Here is a 24,980-nt window from a genome sequence, read left to right as displayed (position 1 = left end):
TTTCACAAAATGGACCTTAATTGCAACTAAATGACTTTAGGGCTGAGGGGTTACCTTAGGATTTAAATCGTATTGGAACCTGATATTTTAGAATTGTTAACTGAACATGGTGCTTTGGAACTATAATGGTGCTTTGAAAGTGATGCTATCTTTTAGTGGGTTAACCCTTGTTGGTTACACAATTCAAAATCTTGGCAGCTAAAATTCTTTGATACTAAAAAAACTGACTAAATTCAAGCAACCTTGGAGTTGAGTGTACAATAGAAGCTGACCTCATGGCTAAAACACTACCCTATGTTTTATATTGTTTTTAAAAATAAAAACCTTGCCCCTCACCCAATTTGTCTAACATCTTATTTGATGAAGAGTTCTGGAGAATATCAAAGCATGCAACACTTTTGTGACATTTTAGTTGGTCCCAATAAAAGTATAACTTAACTAGATTTTGGAGTTTTCTTAGACCAACATAGCTACTTTGCTTTTTTGTACCTATTTTGCACAGCAACCTGTTACAGAACTATACATACTTTGTAAGGGAGGTGAGGAAATTGCAGCCAAACTCTTCCAGGATTTCTGCTTTCCCTATCATGTTCAGGGCTGTTGCATATTCATGTTAAGATTCCTTAGAGCACACACCTCATTAAATGGTCTGGCAAAGCCCTTGGTGGTCTGTTGTTCCTTATAGACTCTGACCAATGCCATTTCAGTCATTTGTAAATTACTTCCATACGACTATCTGTTGTAGAGGAAGAAAGAGAATGTCCACTATTTTCGTAAGCATTGCAAGATTCTTAGGGACATGTTATAGAAAGTTTAAACTTATTCACTGCAAAATGGAATAATACGCACACCGATTTTCATCTGTGTGTAAACTGAGACTCTCATATTTATGACTACCCTTGCAATAATTAGCAGTCACCATCATGTAAACAACCATCTCTTCAAAAGGCCACGGGAAGGGAGAGGGATTAAACAAGCTAATTATAGCAATGTGACATGGGAAGGCCTAGATTAACCATTAAAATACTTACATATCTGGACTCTAGACAACAAAGGGGGTATTCACACGTTACTCTGTACCCAGGTGGAAGCTGGGTACAGCTGCTCTTGAGAAAGAGTCTGTAAGTGGTGGTTTGAAAAATCGCCATGTGTCGGGGAAAGAGGAATAAAGCTGAAATGGAGGCAAGGGCAAGAAAGAGGGAAGGGAGACCAGCCTGAAGCAACGAATGAGCTTGAGGGAAGGGAAGGGAAGGGAAGGGAAGAGGCAAAAATGGGGAGGGGAGAGCTTTGAAGGACTCTGCAATTTTTAAAAAGTCTACTCAGAAGTAAGTCCCATTGAGCTCAGTGCTTCTATGTGCTGGCAGTGATTGAGTTTGAAGGAAGGAAGAAGAAGAAATGGGGGAGAGGAGAAAGCTTTGGAGAATTCACATTTGAATTTTAAAAATGTCTACTCAGAAGTAAATCCCACTGAGTTCAGTGGGGTTTACTCCCAGGTAAATGGAGTGACTAAAAATGTGAGAGAGACTTGTCAGGAAGCTAGAGCTAGGTTTAAAAAATAAGTTTGTTTTACAAACTTAAATGGAATTTAAGCCTCTTATGGGGTCAGACAAGTGAAAACTGCTATCTTGAGAGAAGGGCAGAAGGAAACAGTAATCAGAAAGCTAGTGAAGAGAAGGGACAGAGATTCTGAGGGCTCGCAATATAATTTTAAAAACATCTACTCAGAAGTAAATCTCACTTAGTTCAATGGGGCTTACTCACAGGTAGGATTGCCTAAAAAAAGCAAGTGTTCTGTCAGAGAAGCTAGAGCTAGGCAAGGACTGTTTACATTGTTAATTTTTACAAAATTAAGTTTGATTACATTCCTAGTACAATCCTAGCCCCATGCCTACTCTAAAGTAAATTCCATTCAGTTTGGTGGGACTTACTCCCAGGTAAGAAGAATTAGGATTCCAGCACTTAGAAGAAACAGTTGGGGGGGCAGAGAAAGGGAGAGGAGTTTGCCTATGTGTCTGCTCACAGTCCAGTCCAGTCCTAGCCATGTTTACTCAGAAGTGAGTCCCACTGAGCTCAGTGGAACTTACTCCCAGGTACATGGGGTTGCGATAGGATTGCAGCATCACTTTGAGTGGAATGTAGGAAGAGGTGAAAGAACAACAGAGAGGTAATGAAGAGAGAAAAGGCTTGTGAGGGGGGGGGACCCTAAGACTCTGAAGCAGAACTTGTGTGACCCCTGTGGGCTCAGACAAGTGAAAATTGCTATCTTGAGAGAAGGTGGGAGGATGTACCAGTAATCTAGTAAAGGGGATGGGGAGAAAGACTTAGGAATCATTACAGTGCAGTCCCAGCAATGTTTATTCAGAAGTATGTTCCACTGAGTTTAATGGGGCTTACTCCTGAAGGGAATGTGAATATAGACTTACAGCCTTTAACTTCTAAATTCAGTCCTTTCCTTTAAATACTAGGTGATTTATCAATAAAAAATATAATTTTATTTATTTATTTTATTTATTTATTAATTATATTTCTATACCGCCCAATAGCCGAAGCTCTCTGGGCGGTTAACAACATAAAAACATCCAGTATACAATTAAAACATATATCACGACTTAAAACAATATATCAAAATAGCTAAACATAAATTAAACAGATAAACAACTACAGCACAATCCTAAAAAAAAAATTAAATATAAAAACATATTAAATCAGTTTAAAAGTATTTAGATGTAAAGATGTTAAAAAGTTAAAAATTGCTAAAATATTAAGATTGTAGTGTTAAATGTAGGTGTAAAAGTAAATATTAAAGTGCTTAAAATGCCTGGGAGCATAAAAAGGGTTTTACCTGGCGCCAAAAAGATAACAATGTTGGCGCCAGGCGTACCTCATCAGGGAGAGAGTTCCATAATCCGGGGGCCACCACAGAGAAAGCCCGTTTCCTTGTTGTCACCTTCCGGGCTTCTCTCTGGGTAGGCCCCCGAAGGAGGGCCTTTGATGTTGAACGTAGTGTACGGGTAGGTTCATATCTGGAGAGGCGCTCCATCAGGTATTGTGGTCCCAAGCCGTGTAAGGCTTTGTAAGTCAAAACCAGCACTTTGAAGTGAGCCCGGAAGCGTATAGGCAGCCAGTGCAAGCGGACCAGAATCGGTGTTATATGTTCATATCTCTGAGTTCCTGTTAACAATCTGGCCGCTGCGTTTTGCACGAGCTGCAGCTTCCAAACCGTCTTCAAAGGCAGCCCCACGTAGAGTGCATTACAGTAGTCCAATTTTGAGGTTACCAGTGCGTGGACGACTGAAGCAAGGTTTTCCCTGTCCAGATAGGGACGTAGTTGGGCCACCAACCAAAGTTGATAGAAAGCATTCCGTGCCACAGAGGCTATCTGTGCCTCTAGTGACAGGGATGGTTCTAAAAGAACTCCCAAACTACGGACCTGCTCCTTCAGGGGGAGTGTAACCCCGTCCAGGACAGGTTGAACCTCTCCCATCTGGTCAGGAGAACCACCCACTAACAGCATCTCAGTCTTATCTGGATTGAGCTTCAATTTATTCGCTCTCATCCAGTCCATTACCGCAGCCAGGCATCGGTTCAGCACCTTGACAGCCTCACCTGAAAAAGATGAACAGGAGAAGTAGAGCTGCGTGTCATCAGCATACTGGTGGCAGCGCACTCCAAAACTCCTGATGACCGCACCCAGTGGCGTCATGTAGATGTTAAAAAGCATGGGGGATAGCACTGACCCCTGCGGAACTCCATATTGGAGGACCCAGGGTGCCGAGCAAAACTCCCCAAGCACTACCTTCTGGAGACAACCCTCTAAGTAGGAGCAGAACCACTGCCAAGCAGTACCTATAACTCCCAAATCAGCGAGTCTCCCCAGAAGGATACCATGGTCGATGGTATCAAAAGCCGCTGAGAGATCAAGGAGAATCAACAGGGTTACACTCCCCCTGTCGTTCTCCCGACAAAGGTCATCATACAGGGCAACCAAGGCCGTCTCCGTGCCAAAACCGGGCCTGAACCCCGATTGAAATGGATCTAGATAATCGGTCTCATCCAAAAGTGCCTGGAGCTGGTTCGCAACCACTCTTTCTAGGACCTTGCCCAAGAATGGAACATTCGCTACCGGCCTATAATTGTTAAAAATTTCTGGGTCCAAGGAAGATTTTTTCAGAAGTGGTCTCACCACCGCCTCCTTCAGGCAGTCAGGGACAACTCCCTCTCGCAATGAGGCATTAATCACTTCCGTGGCCCAGCCGGCGGTTTGAGCCCTGCTAGTTTTTATCAGCCAAGAGGGGCAAGGATCCAATGTAGAAGTGGTTGCATGCACCTGTCCAAGCACCTTGTCAACGTCCTCGAGCTGCACCAATTGAAACTCATCCAACAAAGCATGACCAGACTGTGCTCCAGATACCTCATTTGAATCCACTGCTATAACATTGGAGTCCAAGTCCTGGCGGATGCAAGAAATTTGTCCTGGAAGTGCCTAGCAAATTCATTACAACGGGCTTCAGATGGATCTATCATGTCCTTAGGGCCAGAATGTAACAGCCCTCGGACAATCCTAAAAAGCTCTGCCGGCTGACAGATAGAAGATTGGACAGTAGCGGCAAAATATTGTTTTTTAGCTGCCCGCACTGCCATTAAATACAGCTTAGTATAGGCACGTACCAGTGCAAAACTGCATCCATCAGGAGTTCATCTCCATCTGCACTCAAGCCATCTCCTATGTTGTTTCATCGCTCTCAGCTCTGGAGTGTACCATGCAGCTGTATGAGCTCTATCCAGGAAAAGGCGCTCAGGGGCGATCATGTCAACTGCCCGGGTCATTTCGGTGTTCCACAATTCTACCAGGGTTTCGACAGGAGCGCCAGCCTTATCAGCCGGAAAACTCCCCAGAGCCTTTTGAAAACCATCCGGATTCATTAGTCTCCAGGGGCGGACCATCTTAATAGGTCCCCCACCCCTGCAGAGGGGGAAAGTCGCTGTGAGTCTAAACTTCAACAAGCGGTGATCTGTCCATGACAAAGGGACTGATGTAAGATTCCCTACCTTCAGATCACCTTCATCCTGTCCAGTTGCAAAAATCAGGTCTAGAGTATGCCCTGCCACATGTGTTGGGCCAATAGTATATTGGGACAGCCCCATGGTTGTCATGGAGACCATGAAGTCCTGAGCCGCCCCAGATAAGGCGGCCTCGGCGTGGATGTTGACATCCCCCAGCACCAAAAGTCTAGGGGATCTCAACAGTACATCCGAGACCACCTCCGTCAGCTCAGTTAGGGAGCCTGTTAGGCAGCGGAGTGGGCGGTACACTAACAGAATTCCCAATCTGTCCCGTTGGCCCAACACCAGGTGCAAACACGCCAGGCCAGTAGCTAAGTGGACAGGATGCTTGGAGAGAGAGATGGAACTCCTATAGACCACAGCAACCCCCCCTCCCCAGCCCTCAGACCTTCAGTGATGCTGAACCAAATACCCAGGTGGGCATGGCTGGGAGAGACTAGCTCCACCCTGTTCACCCACCCAGGTTTCGGTTATACATGCCAGATCAGCCCCCTCATCCACGATGAAATCGTGAATGAGAGAGATCTTATTATGGACCGATCTGGCATTCAAAAGTCTATTAAATTAAATGTCTATTAAATGTTCAATATGTCATCATGTGACTCTTATTGTTGCTTGTTACGAGTAGTACACCTACTTTTCAGGATAGTGCCACAAATAGATTCCAAAACTTGCTCCACACACACCCGTACAGGTAATGAATAATAGCTGCTATCACAACTGCGATAATAAAATAACTTAATGGCTAGGTAATACATTGCTCAGAAATTATATATATATATATATATATATAGAATGTAATTGCGATTAACCAAACAGAGGTTTTTATTGTATTAACAAAACGTTTCAGCTTCCGCCTTCATCAGCTGCCAACATACAAATGCTGTTACCAAGGTGGCAGTTATAGAGCTTTGAGGATGGAATGCTCAGAGGGGCTTCATTTGCAGAAGCTAAGTAGCGGTGGTACTGTCCTCCAGGTTCAGGCCATGTGGTGCCAATGTGTCCAGAGAGTAAATCCAAAAGTTCTCCCTTTTAGTCAATGCTGCTGGATCTGTTGGCATCTCTATCACTGTTATAGAAAAGTCCAACAGGCTGTGACCATCCATGTTGAAATGTTTTGCAACTGGTTGTTCCACCTTTTTTGTCAAGATTGCCATTTGTGGTTTCTGAAGCGTGTGCATAGGTCAGTTGTGGTTTTACCTGCGTATTGGATACGACATCCTGGTCTTTCGCATTCAATGAGATAAAAATTATATTGCAGGACCTGCAGGTGATGTTCTGTTTGATGTAATAGGTCCTGCCTGTCCTAGTGCTTGTCAAAGTAGCTGTCTCCCAGAGGTGCACACAGGTGATACAGCGTTTGGAGTGACATGGATGAGACCAAGGATTGGTGACAGGTGGCTTAAGCACAGCTCTCACTAACAGTCTGCACAAATTAGGAGGCAAATTATATATATAATCTTAAAATTATTTTTAATGGCTAGGTAACACATTGCTCAGAAATGATAGTTATCAATAAATAAAGAAATTTTGGGTAATAGTTATCCCTTGTACCTTAACAACATAATCCCAAGCAGGTTTATCAAAACTAACTTTCACAGTTCAATGGAGCTTACTCTCAAGTAGTTGTGCAAAGGATTGTAGCCTTAATTTTATTTAATGCCTTATTTCCTTTATGTCTCAACTTTCTTGCAAAGAGCTCAGTGTGGCATACGTAGTCCTGCACCTCCCAAATATATCCTCAGGATAGCCCTATGAGGTAGGCTGAGAAGGTGACTAGCCCAAAAGTCACCCAGTGAGTTTCATGGCTGAATGAGGGTTTAAATCCAGGTCTCCCAGGCCCTAGCCCAGTACTCTTATCACTACACCACACTGGCTTTTACAGAACTTGTACACTACAGTACCTCTATAAATCCAATATAAATTGCTCACTAGACTTCTCTTCCTTGGTCTTTTAAAACCTATTGAAATCAATGGTAAGGTAAATTCTGTTGTGTGCTTTCTATTTCCTCCTAAAGGTCAAGAAAGAGAAATATAGCCAAGACTCTTCTAATAATTTGATGACATAGGTCAGCAGTGATACATGGAGGGGGGGAGAATGGCAGTGACACAGAGATGGCAAGGTTGGGGGTACTTTGGTGGAATGCAGCACAAGCTTGGAGGTGTGTGCCCACATGCTGCAGGATGGTGGTGTCACCAGCCCTGAACTTGCAGGCACCTTGTCTCATTCAGTGAGTGGCAATGTTGCCATTACTGAGAGAGCACTGCTATTGCAGAGTCAGGGATCCACTCTGCGTTTTACTAGAACCTCAAGAACCACCAACTGCAGCCAGCTGCAAAAGACATACGTCTAGTATGAAAGAACATGGTGTCTGAGAAGCTGCTGAGCACAGGGTTATCAGAACTGAGATGAGCTCACAGTCTTTCCACACATAGATCTATTCCTACTTTCCACAAGTATTCTTAATTTCAGTTGTCAAATTTCCAAACGGATGTGTGTCCTTTTGTTGCTATTGTTAAACAACTGGAAGCCAGAAGCGCTTGCCAATTGACTACAAATCTCCCAGGGATCTACCAATAGATTACAGTCTATCTTCTGGCCATCCCTGCACTAAATAATTTGTATGGACACAGACCTACCTTGCAGGGTTGTTGTAGCATGGTTCAAAGGAGTGCTTGCAAGAATGAAACTACAATAGCAGAGGTAAGACTCTTCAAAACATTGCCAAAGAAGGCATTCTCAAAAAAGCAATGTCACCTTTCTACTGTGTATCCAGAAATTGAGAAGAAAAAAATTGTGGATTTGCTCATCTCTGTGCAGCTCTTACCTTCTATGTCAAGTGTCATGCATCAAAATTAGACACACCTGATGGTCAAACACAGGATCATGGCTGCCTCCACTAGAAACTGCTGTCAGAAGTAGCTGCATGGTTTTACGGTAACACAAACTTGCCTTGTAGGGTTGTAATGTTTTGTTTGTTTGTTTATTTATTATTTGATTTATATCCTGCCCTTCCAGCAGGAGCCCAGGGTAGCAAATACTCTATGGTTTGGATAGTTAGACTTCATGGTTAGACTAGATCAGGATCTAATACTCTAGATCAGGATGGTTAGACTTCAGGTTTTTGGTATTGATTTTTTTATTATTATTACAAAAACCCAAGATCCACCAACCAGAGCAAGCCACAAAATATACGCACTTAGAGTTAAATAATTCTTAGCCCAGGAATTTGTTCTGAGTTCCAAAATTGAACTGAGCTCACAGTATTTCCACACAAAAGTCCACTCTTGATTACCCCCCACTTTTTTCATTTCAGCAGTATAATGGTGGGATGGTCATTTTCTTGTTTTCATTGTGAAACAGGAGCTGTGAGTCATTCTGAGATACACCAATACATTTTGATCTACTTTCTGCCCACCCTGCATTTAAAGTGCTATCCAAAAGCTAAATATTATGACACAGATCAGTGGTTCCCAACCTGGGGGCTGTGAAGTAATGCAGAGGGGGCTGTGAACAATAAAGAAATTAATTATTTATTAATTTTTTAAAAAAAGTCTTCACTCCCTGGACACTGTCTGCTCCCCACTGCCGCTGCAGATGACACCTCCTCCTTGCTCCAAATGAGAGGGAAGGACTTTTGCTGACGTGCTAGAGCATCTTTCAGGCGCACCAAAAGCAGGCGTCTGCCTCTAAAATACATGGCAGACACCAAAGGAGGCTGAGGGTGGAGCTATCAGAAAGAAGAGGGAATTACTACCACTGACTGCCATCTCCTCACACTACCACTGCTGATGACGCCCTTACTCAGAACAAGAGGGCTTTTAGTGAAACAAAAAGAAGCAAGGCTGCAAAGAAAGGCCGCTTTCCCCCTTCCTTCCTGGCAGCCAAGCTGCCTTCCTGGAGGGAGGTCACAAAATATTTTGAGCTTATAAAGGGGGTCCCGTACTCATAAAGGTTGGGAACCACTGACATAGACCATAAAAAGTGATACTGATGATTACTTTTTGATACTGAGCTACAAACATTTCCACTGAAAAACCATAAAAACCACAGCTCAGAGCTTTCCTCTTTCCCAAATACCAGGAAAGGCTTTCCAGGGGACAGAGTATGTTACAATGGGAGCAGTAGGCTGGAAAGCCCAACTGATAAATAATTTTCCCCCAGTTATATTTTGAGTGTAGTTTTGTGTATTAAACGCATGATACCCTCAAGAAAGAATCAGGTGTAACATGTTGGAAGAATAGTTTCAGTTCATAATCTTTTAAGCAGCTTGTTTTTGTTGCAGCCCCCTCCTCAAAATATTTTCATATATAAATATTCAATATATTTAGGTCTGCACTTTCACAAATTTATCTATGAGTACGTCCTATTGATCTCTATAGGACTGCACAGACATGTATAGGATTGTTCCATGAAAGCCTACATCAAAAACCATACATACTCTAACAACAGGCAGTGAAAAATGCAATATTTTAATAGCTATAATTATGATAGTTACAGGCTGGTATTTTCTTTTAAATAGTTGGTGTTTTGATTTTAAAAACTTAAGAATCTGCAGGAAAAATGAAAAGAGTAAAACTACATTCCTGTTTCTGCCAAAACTCTTTCTATTGAATGTACCCCTTGACAGGAAACAGTTTCAGGGAGTATAACAGATCCAGCATGCCTAGCCTTGTTGCCAGTAAAAGGGCATTGCTTCAATGGCGCATTTAATAAGTGTCATTGAAGCCATTTTCTTTCCCTGGCAGCAAATGTGTATATAACGGAGACTGTACACTCGTTGAATGTTACATGTGAATAACTGTACGAGTGTACAGCCCAACTACTTGTGTACCTGGGTACACAGACTGTACACTCGTTGACTGTAACGTCTTGTAAACATGAACAAAACATTGGTATGCGAACCATGCCTGTTTTAGTATGTGGGATTCAAAAGTCTCCTGTGTGACCTGGCAGAAGTAAAAATGCCTCTCAAGATCAGAGTGCACAAGACACCTGAACACAGTCCAGTATAGATCCGCTCTGTCCCATCTGTCTTTGTTCAGGTTTGGACATGAATTTTCTTTTTTTACACTGATGCCTTTTCATGAATGTGTATATTTGAAACCTTAAACAGGAGTAATTTCCCAAACTGCCCTCTCTAATGAAAGAATCAGTTTTCCCCTTAAAAATTTCTTCCCCTTCCATTCCTTTAAGAAATTCCTTCCTTGGTAACAGCCTCCTGTCTCCATCAGTGGAAAACGAAGTCCACTGGAATTTGATGTTGGACTCCACTCCCATCAACCCCAACTAGCACAACAATCACACGTCAGTGATGATGGGAGCTATAGTACAACATGTGGAGGCCCCATGTTGGCTACTCCTCCTGTAAGGCTTGGATTTCTTACCTCCTCCTCAGAACTGAAGTGGTTCTGAAGGGGGAATGATGGTGGTGCTATCCAGAAGAAAGGTGCTTCTCAGCCTTATCTTATCTCACAAAATTGGTGCAAGCTTTGCTTCTCAGTTAAATGGGCACTGCATTTAACACCAGAGTGTACTACTTCAGCAGAGCCTGCTATTTTTACACAGACAATTTTCCTGCAAAAGATATTAGAGGGATATCCAGATGCAACAGGAGTAACTTTACAAAGAAAAGGGATTAATTTTTAGAACATAGCACCTGACAGGCAACAATGTCATTTACAGACGTTTTGAGCTAAAACAGAAAACTCATTTTTTATATATGTGACATTTTTCTTCTCACTAACCCCCCCCCCCCAATATCAGAGGTATGGAAAATAGCCAAAAACCTGCTAATGTTAGCACCACATTTTCCAGGAGGCAGCACAGACAGTTAGTTGCTAACATGGTCTCAATGGTAGTATGAAGTGTTCTTTGAGTAGGTGCATTGAAGGAACCTGGAGAACATTGGCAGAGAATTGAAAGGCCTAGAGCCTTTTGAATTCAGTTGTAGAAAGATGTTCAGTAAAGTTTGTAGGAAGAAATGTTACTGACATATTTGTGAATTAAACCTAAGGGTGAAAGCTGCATAGGAAAGAAAGCACCCTAACATGAATATACAGCTTTCACCCTTAGGCTGCTTCATTCTGAGGTAACCTACGAGGACTAAATGTGAATGTTAACATACTATAACCCTTAGTCTTAACATATGCACCCTATTTTCATTACAAATAGCAGAGGATGTTTCAGGTTTGTCTGCTAATCCAGACCTGAAAACTAGAGCGCTGCATCGGAGAGCCAACAAAGTATGTAGCAGAAATATGACTGCTATTTTGTGCTGCTTTCCTTGAGGCTCTTGTCCATGGGTGGAACCTTTTTCTATCAGAGAGTTTGGACTAAGCAGGATGGTGAGTTTTTTAGTTTCTGTGCTTCTGGGGATTTCAGATTCTTCCCTCCCAATTCCCACGCTGGAAAAATATTGCTCACTGGGAAGAAAATAGCTGTTGTCACGGAAGGCTTAGAGAACCAATGCTGAAGCTAGCTAAGAACTTTCTTACCTTGCTCCAAAAAGAAGAACATTAATATAAAATTTCTAATTCCATCCAGACCCAAGTAAGTGCAGTGCCACCAAATGACTATTGACACTACTTCCATATCTTCCTCCCACACTCCTCAAACAAACAAATCAACAAACAAATCACCACTGTTGAAACATTTGGTAGTTCAAGCAGTGGTGTTGTAGAGCAAAAATGGAGAGGGGGAGCACAGCTCCAGAACTTTTTTCAGGACAGGAATTATGAAATCTGCCAAAGCACTTCACATTTGAGTTCTTTCAGAACTCTTGAGTGGATGCTATCAAAACTTAGTGAGTTTTTACTTTGTCAATAAGGCCTGAATGTCTGTTTCTCATCACCACTATTTGCCTCAGTTCCTCAGACTCCCTTCCTGCAAATGTCAGTTCAGGCACAGGGATCTGTCATTTATCTTCTGCTGTGAAGACAGATGCAAAGAATTCATTCAGCTTCTCTTCAATCTCCTCCTTTTGATAGGGTTCCTACATCATGCTAACAGTTTAAATGGCAGCATTTCTTTGAAAGGTTGTTAAGCTAAAGGTTGAATCTCTTTTGTTAAAGCTCAGTGTGTTCTACAAGTTCAGCCTATGCAGTCAGAAGAAAGTACCACTGAATTCAATGTATCTCATGGCTAGATAACTATGCGTAAGATTGCAGTCATACTCAGACAAACCATGAGCCACAAACTCAAGGAACAAACCTTGGTTACACCCCATGGTTTGTTTGCAGTGAGACAAACCATGAGCCTGGACTTGGCTGATGCACAAAGCTGAATCATAGTTACATCCACGTCGTAACATTTAAAATACTCTTATGCCACTTTAACAGTCAGGGTTTCCCAAAGGATCCTGGGAACTATAGTTTATTAACAAGAGTTGTTAAAAGCTCCCACAGAGAGCTACAATTCCAAGCACCCTTAACAAACTATAGGACTCTTTGAGGGAATCCATGACTAAAGTGGTCTAAGAGTACTTTACCTGAAAGGGATGGATGCAGCCCATGACTTAGCTCACAGCACTGCAACAGCAGGCAGATTAGGGGAGAAGTGCAGCAGCTGTAATCTTCACTCCAGGAACCTACAGGTTTGTACTAGTGGTTAGGAGACCCCTCACTGAACTACAATTCCTAGTACCAGTGTTCCCTGACCTTCATTCAGGTGGTCTGTGGCAGGAACTCTGCAGTGGTGTAGCTATGTGTATGTAAAATACAGCAGGCACAGCAGCTGCTCCATCATTCTCAGAACCCAACTGCTCACCCAGAAGTTGAACAGGACAGGACAAAAGTGACAAGGAGAGGAGGTTATGCCTTCCTCAGAGGAATAAAGCCACAGCTGGCAGCAAAGCAGGGAAGGTCTCAAGTGGGGAAAAAAGAGGTCAACAAGGCACACAAAAGAAGCGTTTAATATCTACCACATTGTGTTATAATCGCCAAGACGACAGAAAATTCATTAATCATACTTAATCATTAATCATTAAGTAATTTTCAGGTGGTCAGGGGGGTTGGGAACTACTGTGCTAAGCCACGGTTTGGATTAGCATTACATGTGAACAGGGTCACAGGGACACTATTCACACATTTGTGTACCTGGTATGCTTTTTCATTTGCTTAGTATAAGAAAGGGTATGTTTTTTCCCTCACAGCTTTTGAGCTGAATAATATGCGTGTTGAAAGAGACACACCTTAAATTCTTTTCTTTTTTGTAGCAAAGGAACAGAAATGAAGTAATAAATCTGGATTTCTCAGTCCCAAAATAAAATGTAAAACTTTTTTTTCCTTCTTCCTAAGCACCATCATTACAGTTTGCAATACAGATACTTTGGGTATTTTGCAATCAGGTATATGGTGCTTAAAGGTTCTGCCTTTTGTCTCCTCATGACACACCCAAAGTTTATAGAAGTTGCACAAAGACCGAAACACCCATCTAGTTTGGTTTTATTGCTTTGTTACTTACAGGCAATGGTGGTGGTGGTGGAGAGAGATGAATGACAATCATCTGAAGTGTTATTTCATGGTAAGCATATACAAATACTTGAGGAAAAAGAGACTGGTGTACTATACAGCCAGTATTTATACAGAAATTATACTTATATATAAAACAAAATATGCCAACACACTTTTCAAGCTAGGCAGGGCTGGCTCCAGGCATGCGGGGGCCCTTGGGCATCAGCTAGCCCTGGCTCCCCAGTGGGTGGGTGTGCGGGTGGGCGTGTACGCGCATGGCCCCCCTACCTGTCTAGTCTTTACCATTGCCCTTAACGAAGATGGCGGCCGCGGTTTCCCTAATGGTGCACATCTCTGCCATCAACTAAGATGGCGGCAGCGGCTTCAGTACCTTAGGGAAGCTGACAGGTAAGTGGGGGGCGTGCGGATCACGGAGGGCCCTTCAGGGGCTCCTGTAGCTCCAGGGCCCTTGGGCCAGTGCCCAACCTGGCTGCCCTTTAGAACCGGCCCTGAACCTAGGTATAACTTGCTTCCTTTATTCATATGAAAAATTAAATGTCTATTATTTATTAACTTAGCAATTATACATTGCTGTTAGGATGTCCAAAGTGTTCCACATATATTTTTTTCAGTATGTTGCAACAATCCTGTAAGGCAGCTTAGTAGCATTATCTCCTCTATACTCAGGGGTAGGCACTATGGCTAAAGACAATGGTTTGTTTATGACCACCTACCTCATGAATCATATCAGGGCATCTCCCAGCTCACATTTTTATGTGGAGTGTATCCAATTACCTCTTTTGTCACCAATGGCAATTATGTTGTGAGAACAACATAATCCGAAGCATCAAAAGCTAGCTGCCCTGGATTTAAAAGAACTATAGCCACTACCCTTTTTCCCAGAGCTTCCCAAGCAGTTCATTATGGGTATTTAACTTTGTCCTTTATTTTTTATTCATTCGTTTTTTAAATAAGCCATCTCTGTGCTTAGGAATTACTGGGTAGCTCAGGTGTGGGGAACCTCTGGCCCTCCAGCTATTGCTGAACTACAGCTACCGTCATCCCTGGCCACTGGCCACACTTGCTGGCGCTGATGGAAGCTGGAGTCCAACAGCATCTGGAGAGGTAAAGGTTGCCCACACCTGGTGTAGCTTCTTTCAAGAACTTCAAAGTAAACCTCTGACGCAGGGTGGGCACAACAACAGTTGTCAGCCAAGCAGTGGGCAAGAAACTTGTTTGCTTGCTTGCTTTTCAGCCATTTGCCACAAAAGACAAAGACAAGAGGCCTTATGTTCCCCTCCTTTCTTTTTACTTGTATGTGTAACCATTTGAGTGTGCTGTGCTCTGTACCAAAACATACCATAAACTACTGGACTCCACTACTATGCTCAACTAAACGTGCACCCAGCTACTTTTTAATGTATTTTTTAATTATTTTAATTATTTCAATATTTGGCAGCCCTAGTAACCATTACCTTCTTTAAAGAGAGACATCTCTTTACTAGTCTTTCATTAGAATGGCACTTTAAAACAAGCAAGAACAAGCAGGGGTTGAATGAAAACTGAATTTAAAAAATGCACGGCTGGTTTAGGAAAAATAAACAACTGAGACAGTCTGTGTGTGGGGGGGGGGTCTTCTGGATAGTTCATTTCCTACATTTAAAAAGATATGGGGATCTGTATCTAATGGAGTAAAAAAAAGATACAATATGAGCCAGGGTTTTCTGTTCCAAGCATCATTCCTCCTGCTACTGAATGGCCTGTTCTGCTCATGTTCAGCCCATATTCTCAACTCCCCCCTTTTGGTTGTGTTCAAGTTGCAGTCATGAGTGGGCACAAAGCGAGTCAGAAACACTCTTCACTATGACACATTTATGGAAATGGGATGCATTCAATGGGCACATCTGATCTTCATGGAAGACAGAGAACATTTTCCCAGAAAGTCTCACTTTGTCAACATATCCTAACTTCTACATACACCAACACACTTACTTATACACTGTACCTTCCCAACCTGGGCTGAAAGGAACCACAGTAACTGTAGCATATTTTATAAAAGCTATGCAGTCAGTCTAGCACACCTCCATTTAAAGCTGTGGTAATTACACGGTCCCTGTGTTATCTTTGGATAACACTGTAATTAAGACTATGTCATCACTGCAATCGCAATTAAAATAATTACTATAGAAAGGTCCCATGTAAGTGTTATATGTGCTTTGAAGCACATATAAGATTTTTTTAACCAATTCCTTCTTTGTTCACGTTGACTCTCATATCACCATCTACTTTTACATGCATTTCTTCAGCCAACCTTCACTCACACCCCGTACCACAAAAGCAGGGCATACTCACAACTCTTCAAGATAAGGAAGGTTTTTGAATGCATCCTCTGGTAACCTTGTTATATTGTTCATACTGACATCCCTAGAAAAATGGGGAAGAAAAAAACAGAGGTGTGTGAATGGAATGTGTTGATTAGATAGATTTGCTATTATGTCTAGAACACAAATTGAACAAAGTCTACTTTGAGAATGAAAAGGTCACATAGGAAAATCTATTTACATATTAAAAACTGCATATTTCAGAATGTGACAGTCTGAATAATTGTTTAAAGAGAGAAACTAGTGTATATAGAGAGAAGCTATTAAATATTTAAACCCAACAAGAGACTGAATATGCATCAGATGTGCATAATTGTGTATACCTATAGCATGCTCGTTCTCCAAGTGCCAATCTTTATAAAGCCAAAACAGCACCATCCTCTGATATCAGCAGGCTTCAGAGCCCCAAATTTTGCACAAGTCCCCCCCCAAAAGAAAGAACGTAAAGGGAGACCACAAGATAGCTCGATAAGGACTGAGTATGCTCAGTGAGTATGGAATGCTGACTGATGAGAAAATGGGGTGAAAACTGAGAGGAGACTGAATGAAGTATCTTGGAAATGGGCAGGGCATAGCAGACACCATGACAAGGTGCATACAAATCTCAGCACTTGGCAAACCAGTAACAGTAACAGAAAACAAGCTGGTTCCCCCATCATTCTCCAACATGTTTTGTGCAAGACAGCTAAAAGACTGATAAATATAATGTGAGAACATACTAGAGTTAATGTGGTTTGGAAAGACAGTGTGGTGTAATGGTCCAGGAGTAGGTCCTGGAAGACCTGGGTTCAAATTCCCACTTAGCCGTGAAGCTTACTGGATGACCTTGGGCCAGACACCATCTCTCAGCCTAATCTACTTCACAGTGTTGTTGTGAGGATAAAATAAGGTAAGGGGGAACCATATATGTCATATTTTGCTCCTTGGAGGAAAGGAAACATATAAATGCAGTAAATAAATAATGTAAAGAGACTTGGAGACCAAGCACCTCTCTCATCCTTGGGTAAATTGTCTGTCTGTATCTTCCTGTCAAATGGCAAAGAGAATTTTACCACATACCACCAGATACAGAAATAAGGAAAAATGTGTAATTAAATGGGTTATTTATTTCTTAAATAGATCCCCAAGATAGTTACCAATATGAACTCTATCCATTCACACAGCTGTAACACCCCTGTATTCTTTGGACAGTAGTCACAATAAGTGATTCTACTATAAACTCTACTAAAGCTACTCTTGTATTACTAGTAGTAAAAAAAAAGTGACCACCCACCATTCAAGCATACACTGCATACTGTCTGCTTTGGGGAGGGGGAGCAAAAATATAAATGAATGCATTGAGACCTGATAATATAAAACCCCTCAGGCAAATGAGGCTTCTGGGACAGCTGACAAGAATAGCAGGAACATGCCTCAGCTCTACCAGAGTCATACTTTCCTACAAAAAGCTATATAAAAAGTGCTCAAGGTAATAGTTTTAAGCAGATTTCAATTTTAGTCCAAATACAGGCAAGTGCTTACATGATAGGTATGCAGAGCAATTTGTTTGTTTCCTCATACAGTTTGCAGAAAGCACAACTTCACAGAGTATTTTTCTTTATGGAGAAACACTGCTTGTTCTACCAGACGTCTCCTTAGAGCAATTGTGGAAAAGACAAAGGAAAGAGGCTGATGATCCAGCACATTTCAAAAATATTTACTTGCGGGAGTGAAGCTTAGAGATGACCTGAAAACAAAAAAGGACACATACAGGAAGTGGAAAGAAGGCCAGGCCACAAAGGAAGAGTACAGGCAGGTATCACGGAATTGCTGGGATAGCGTCAGGAAGGCTAAAGCTAAGAATGAGCTGAGGCTAGCAACTAAAAGCAACAGAAAAGCTTTCTTCAGGTATGTCCATAGTAAAAGACAGAGAAAAGAAATGGTGGCACAGCTACTCAATGAGGATGGCAAAATGATAACAGATGACAAAGGAAAGGCAGAAGTGCTCAATTCCTACTTTGGCTCAGTCTTCTCCCAAAAAAGGGTCTATGACCATCCCAGGAAACATGAAGTAGAAGGGGCAGGATTGAAGCTTGAGATTGATAGACAAATGGTCAAGGAATACCTAATCACTTTGAATGAGTTCGAATCTCCAGGGCCCAATAAACTGCATCCTAGAGTATTGAAGGAACTGGCTGAAGAACTCTCAGAACCGCTCTCTATTATCTTTGCGAAATCATGGAGGACTGGTGAAGTGCCGGATGACTGGAGGAAAGCTAATGTTGTCCCTATCTTGAAAAAGGGCAAAAAGGAGGAACGGGGGACTACAGACCAGTCAGCCTAACATCAATCCCTGGAAAAATTCTGGAGCAGATGATAAAGCAGTCAATCTGTAAGCACCTTGAAAACCCTGCAGTGATTACTAGGAGCCAACATGGATTTATCAAGAACAAATCCTGCCAAACTAATCTCATCTCATTTTTTTGATCGGGTAACCTCCTTTGTAGACTGTGGGAATGCTGTGGACATAATATATCTCAACTTCAGCAAAGCCTTTGACAAAGTGCCCCATGATATACTGATTAGCAAGCCAGCTAAATGTGGGCTGGATGGAACAACTATCAGATGGATCCACAGTTGGCTCCAGAATCGTACAAGTCCAAAGAGTGCTTATCAACGTTTCCTTCTCAAACTGGGCGGAAGTAACAAGTGGGGTACCACAGGGCTTGGACCCGGGCCCAGTGCTCTTTAACATTTTTATTAACAACTTGGATGAGGAGGTACAAAGCATGCATTTCAAATTTGCAGATGATACAAAGTTGTGGGGCATAGCTAATACCGTGGAAGACAGAAACAAAATTCAAAGGGACCTTGATAGGCTGGAGCATTGGGCTGAAAACAACAAGATGAAATTCAACAGGGATAAATGCAAAGTTCCACACTTAGGAAAAAGAAACCAAATGCACAGTTATAAGATGGGGGATACTTGGCTCAGCAGTATGACATGTGAGAAGGATCTTGGAATTGTCGTTGATCACAAGCTGAATATAAGCCAACAGTGTGATGTGGCTGCAAAAAAGGCAAATGCTATATTAGGCTGCATTAACAGAAGTATAGTTTCCAAATCGCGTGAAGTATTAGTTCCCCTCTATTCAGCACTGGTTAGGCCTCATCTTGAATACTGCATCCAGTTCTGGCCTCCGCACTTCAAGAAGGATGCAGACAAACTGGAACGGGTTCAGTGGAGGGCAACAAAGATGATCAGGGGACTTGAAACAAAGCTCTATGAGGAGAGACTGATAGAACTGGGCATGTTTAGCCTGGAGAAGAGAAGACTGAGGGGAGATATGATAGCACTCTTCAAGTACATGAAAGGTTGTCACATAGAGGAGGGCCGGGATCTCTTCTTGATCGTCCCAGAGTGCAGGACACAGAATAATGGGCTCAAGTTGCAGGAAGCCAGATTTCAGCTGGACATCAGGAAAAACTTCCTAACTGTTAGAGCCATACGACAATGGAACCAATTACCTAGAGAGGTAGTGGGCTCTCCGACACTAGAGGCATTCAAGAGGCAGCTGGACAGCCATCTGTCGGAAATGCTTTGATTTGGATTCCTTCATTGAGCAGGGGGTTGGACTCAATGGCCTTATAGGCTCCTTCCAACTCTACTATTCTATGATTCTATGAAATGCTTCTGAAAAGCAAACAGTGTGCACTGATTTGTTTCAATCTAAAAAAAGTTTGGAGCAGACAGAATCAGATCTACTACAAGTCAATTCTAATTTTATTATCTACTCTCATCATTATTTGAAAGGATTTAATAAAATGCCAGCTGCTCAGTTCTTAACATAACCCGGTATTATGCTTCCTCCTTTCCATTTAACACGATGAGTCCATATGAGATGTCTGCTAATGTAATGTTAGGCATATTTGCATATGGTACAAAACACAAGGATTGCTAAGAACAAGAGTTTGTATTGACCTTGTCAGTATAATCTTTACTACCAGAATCTGTTTCTTACTTTAGGATGGCTTTGTTGCAACAAACTGTCAACTGAAGTAGAATTATAAAATCCAAAGGAACAAAGCTCAAGTAGTACATACATGACACTAGAGATGTGAAGGCCTGGAAAAAAACCAGAAAAAATTGGAAAAAAGCCCACGTTTCCCCCCCCAAAAATTGGAAAAATTGAACAAAGAAGAAAAAATGGATTATGGAATGTTTTATTTTAGCATGATGAATAAAATGTTTCACTGAATCTTGTCCCCCCCCTTTTTTTTTTGTTTCTCAGTTCTTTTTATGGGAATGGATGCTTTATGTCTGCTTGACACCGTGGAGGACTAGCAGAGACATAAATAATTTTCTTTATTATTAATCTTGATTATTTCTTCTAGATTTTTTAAATTGTTTTTTACCTGCTCCTCATAAACTGGCTAAACCAAAGAGGTTCCTTAGAGTTCTGGTGTTCCTTACAGTTCAGAATCTTGTAGATCCATTTGTTACAAAAAAAAGTAAAAATTTAAAAAAGTAAATTCAATTTGTAATAATGGTTTGAATAAAATGTACTTTTAATATATCAAATGTGATAATTTTATGCCAAACCAACTTGTACATAATTACATTTGATGTTCCTGAAGTAACAAAGTGAGTTTCAATCTGTAAAAAGTGCTAATATTGCATTTTTTCAATTTTTCCAAACATTTCTGTTTTTTTTCTTTAAAAGAAAAGCGGGGAAAACGGGTTTTTCCATGGCTTCAAAATTTCTGGAAATTTTACATCTCTACATGGCACTACATTATGTTGATGTCTGGTCGAACAAACACCATCTACATATTAATACCATTTTTGTAATTTAGATAAAAAGTTGCATGACAGAATTTGACACATTGTGTTTGCTGGCTTTTTTCTCTTTGTCTAGTAGTGCAGGGTTAAGAGCCAAAAATCGACCTAACCATGCACTTTGTGATAAAAGCAAGCCGTTTGGTATGACTGATCTTTAGACCTCCCTGAATGATTTTAGTAGTGGTGCCATGCTGCCACCCTCCTGGGGGAAGAAGGGAAAAAAACAAGACCTTTATTTTGGCTTCTTTAACACTACGTTTGAGAGCCAGTGTGGCATAGTGGTTAGAGTGTTGGACTATGACCTGGGGGACAGGGTTCGAATCCCCACACAGCTATGAAGCTCACTGGGTGACCTTGGGCCAGTCACTGCCTCTCAACCTCAGAGGAAGGCAATGGTAAACCACCTCTGAATACCGCTTACCATGAAAACCCTATTCATTGGTTCGCCATAAGTTGGAATCAACTTGAAGGCAGTCCATTTCATTTTCAACACTACGTTTAGAGAGCATCTAGAGTTGTAATTGAGTTTATTTAGTAAAGAATGGAAGGTATTTGCAGTATTTGGTAAAGTAACTTCTGAACAGCAAACATTTAAATACCCAAAGTGACAGGTTTGGTCCTAATTTTTAACATAGACAAGAACTAACAGCTAAAGCTCACTGGTTTTACAAAACTGGATCGTTTTAGCTAACTTTGTCTGGGACGAGCTGGACACAAACATTTTAAACTTGGGTGCAGAGGGGAAGTGGTAAGAAAGAAGGGCAGAGAAACAAGAGAGGAAACACACATTACCTCACTTATGTTTATAGCTTTGGGGAATTTAATGTCTGAGCCCCTCATACTTTGCTTTTAAAATTTTAGTACAAAAAGGACCAGAGTTTCAATGGCTTATATAACTGACCCTCCCTGTGTCAAGACAACCACTTCATAAAATCATAGCAACTTTACCAGTTATTTGTTTGAGGAACTCAGGCAACAACTAGTTTCAAGCTATTTATATAAACCCTTACATAATAGGTGACCAATTCATTGACAAGTTGCATGGTTAGCATATTTACAAAACGTTTTGCCCAGTTAAGCAAAGCTTTGATATAGTGAGTATTTCCAATGACAAGGCTGCCTTCTTGTGTAGATAAGGGTAAAATATTCAGTAGATGAAATATTAGATGTGGATTACATGCAGCCCAAGCCACAACTCAGCTCCTTCCTCCACTTTCTTCCGAGTGCCATGAATATACAATATATCATTTCATTCAACCAGGCCACACTGCTTCCTCAACTAGATGGCTCAATAAACCCTTTGCAGTCTTTAAATATGTATTCATTAAACAGACGCTAAAGAAAATATGGAGGAAAATAAAGGAATCATGAATCACAAAGAAATAGGTGTGCATGAACGTCACTTTTGATATTTTTCTGTAGAGCTTGTCACAAAAAATATTGTTGGAAGCACCATGTATGAACAGAGCTCCACGAAAAGGTGTTTTACTTGCAACTCAAAAGAGCTCATTTATTATTATTTATTTATTATTTATTAAATTTATATACCGCCCGACTAGCATAGCTCTCTGGGCGGTGAACAACAGATTAATACAAAATACAATAAAATCCAATAAAACGAACCACGAAGTACAGAGAATGGGAGATCTAAAAACAATTACAATACAATTTTAAACAAAATTAAGTTAGATTTAAAGCCCTGGAAAAGAGGAAGGTTTTAACCTGGCGCCAAAAAGAGAGAGCGTCGGCGCCAGGCGTACCTCATTGGGGAGACTGTTCCACAGTTCGGGGGCCACCACCGAAAAGGCTCTAGTTCTTGTAACCACCCTCCGAGCCTCCCTGTGGGACGGAGCTCGGAGGAGGGCCTTCGATGAAGAGCGCAGTGTAAATCCCATAGTACTCTATATCTAACTCTTATACAGAAGGCATTTCATTCATGGCCTGGAATGCAGCCTCTGAGTGTAACAGAAACGGCACACAACCGTTTAGGAGAAGCATTGCAAAAATGCACTCTTATCAGTGAATGCTGCAAGACCAACAGGACATGAGCATAAAACAACACATTTTGAAACAGTTATCTAACAAGGTGGTTTACAACAGATGCTATTGGAGGTCGCTGATGCATAGGGTCGCCATAAGTCATAATCAACTTGAAGGCACATAACACACACGTACTCTCCTTCATAGCAAACACAGTTTATACATGCATAGCATGGGAGCAGAGATCCAGCTACAAGCTCTCCAGGAAATAAGAACTGTAGCAAAACAAAAACAAAAACACACTGATTACAGCACAAGAAATCTAATCCACAATTAGCCACACTGGATGACTGACAGGATTATCTGGACTGGTAGGATGGAAGGTTTGTCAGGTGAGAGGATTCTGGAGAGCACACTCAAAAACACGTGAGACAGGGCTTATGTGAGGGGGTGTTGGGGGAGAACAGCAGGTCCAATGGGGTACTGTTTTAGTTAGAGAGTTACAATGGGCAAGGAGGGCAAGTGAACAACATTATCAAAAAGAAATGAGCCAGAGTTCAAGCTTGCCTATAAGTCATATCCTTCAACTTGGAAACATTTGCCTCATATGTAGGGGGTTGTTGAAGTTAATAATGAAGGATGTGCTTCAAAAATGTTGAGGGACATAATTTATTACTATGACATCACCCAATCAAAGTTCAGGTTTTGGGGTTTCACCCTGAATTAATCCCCCTAGCACTCAAGGAGTGGATGTCTTCAGGGACTAGAGTTTGCCATAGTTGACTGCCTGATAAGGTGGGCTGTCATTAAGTAACAAATGCTCTGCACATGGTCAGTGGCATTTATTATCATCATTTCTACATTTTGGAGAGCTGAAGCTTGATCTGGAGTATTGCTTGCTCATACCTCTGTTTTGATGAGTGGCTTCTGTTCAGGAAGGATGTTTACACTCTTGCCAGGCCTTCTATTATTTCCTTGCTTATGAAATGAAACAAACAATTTTGGTGTTTCCCTGCAACTGTGGGATTCTGCATAAGTGCTCATTTCTTATGAAATTGTTAGCTATGTAAAGTTTATTACAAGCGGGGCAATGCTTGCACTTAAAATCACCTTCTGCCATTTGTAGTGTATCCTGAACTTTTCTGACATGGTGTAGTCAGAAATGCATGCTCCTGAAATTTCTAGGCCACAAGGCAAATAATACCTTGGCAGAAAGGTGGTTTGCAAATACAGTAATTCAATAAAATATGTGCATCTGCACACAATTAAGATTTACCTAGGTGGTCTGTTGCAAAACTTTAAAATTATCCAAGTACAATTTAATAAGACATCACCACATAAAACAAATTATAAAAGTAGGAATAAAATCAGTAAAACTCACTGGATGGTGAAAGTCCAGGCAAGTAACACCAATAATAAAAACCCTTTGCCTGGTGTTGGAAAAACATCAATAAAGGGTTCAGGCAAGCCACTCCCTCAGGAAAGTATTTCTTAAGCAAGGAGCCACAACAGAGATGGCCCTGTCCCTGGTCACTACCCCTTCACCTCAGATATCAGGAGCACTTGAAGAAGTGCCTCTTTTGTAAGACACATTTTCAGAATGAATAAACCAATTATTCCTCAGAGCAGCAGAAACAATTTCAAAATTTTAGTGTAATGGGGGGACAACATTTTAAGGTGAAAAGTAATGGAGGAGGTCCTTTGGAAGTGGTTGGCAGGCCATACCCTCCTATCCAGCAAGTAGTTTGACATTCTATTTTATCACACAGCCCTAGAACAGCTACTTTGAGGGACTGGTTTGTTAGGTTGAAGTTTCAGTTAAGATTTGTGAATGTTATAATTCTAGTTTTGTCCTGTTCAGAGCGGGATTTATGAGGCTGAGACGCAGGTGCAATCAAATCTTGTTTTATTAAAGTAATGGATACATCAAAAGCAGTGCGCTTCACAGAAATCTCTAAGCTAGCTCACTAGAAGTCCCTAACTGCACTCTAGACATGCTCTGCAACGCGTGTAGAAAGTTGACTCAGCAATGTAACCCAGAGAGCTGCAGTCTTAAGTAGGGAAAGGTTTAGATTGTAATCTCTGACTCCTTTGCAAGTCCTGCCTCTGTCCTGTCCGCTTCTCACGGCGCCGAGAGCAGGGTGACAGGGTTTGTGCTTCCAACGGCTCATCTGAAAGAACCGTCTCCCTAGCAACTGGCTCGAGGTCAGGGGGAGGTGACGCGCTCGGGGCATCTCGAGAACCACTTGGTAAAGGGGGAGTCAACACGTGACATCTTC

At 41.6% G+C, this 24,980-nt stretch overlaps 1 protein-coding gene across 3 annotated transcripts in view; it reads right to left on the bottom strand.

The window, feature by feature from the left end:
• Positions 1-24,980, bottom strand: part of LGR4 (leucine rich repeat containing G protein-coupled receptor 4) — a 125,162-nt gene that overhangs the window by 66,248 nt on the left and 33,934 nt on the right. For all 3 annotated transcript variants that reach the window (XM_061610590.1, XM_061610588.1, XM_061610589.1), the window contains one exon: positions 15,871-15,942. In XM_061610590.1, coding sequence (XP_061466574.1) covers positions 15,871-15,942 — 72 coding nt within the window. The remainder of the gene's footprint in view (positions 1-15,870; positions 15,943-24,980) is intronic.

Source organism: Rhineura floridana, chromosome 2 (genome assembly GCF_030035675.1).
Source record: "Rhineura floridana isolate rRhiFlo1 chromosome 2, rRhiFlo1.hap2, whole genome shotgun sequence".
NCBI classification, from domain to species: domain Eukaryota; kingdom Metazoa; phylum Chordata; class Lepidosauria; order Squamata; family Rhineuridae; genus Rhineura; species Rhineura floridana.
Note: the sequence above shows the minus strand (reverse complement) of the source record. Positions and strands in the feature narration are given on the sequence as shown.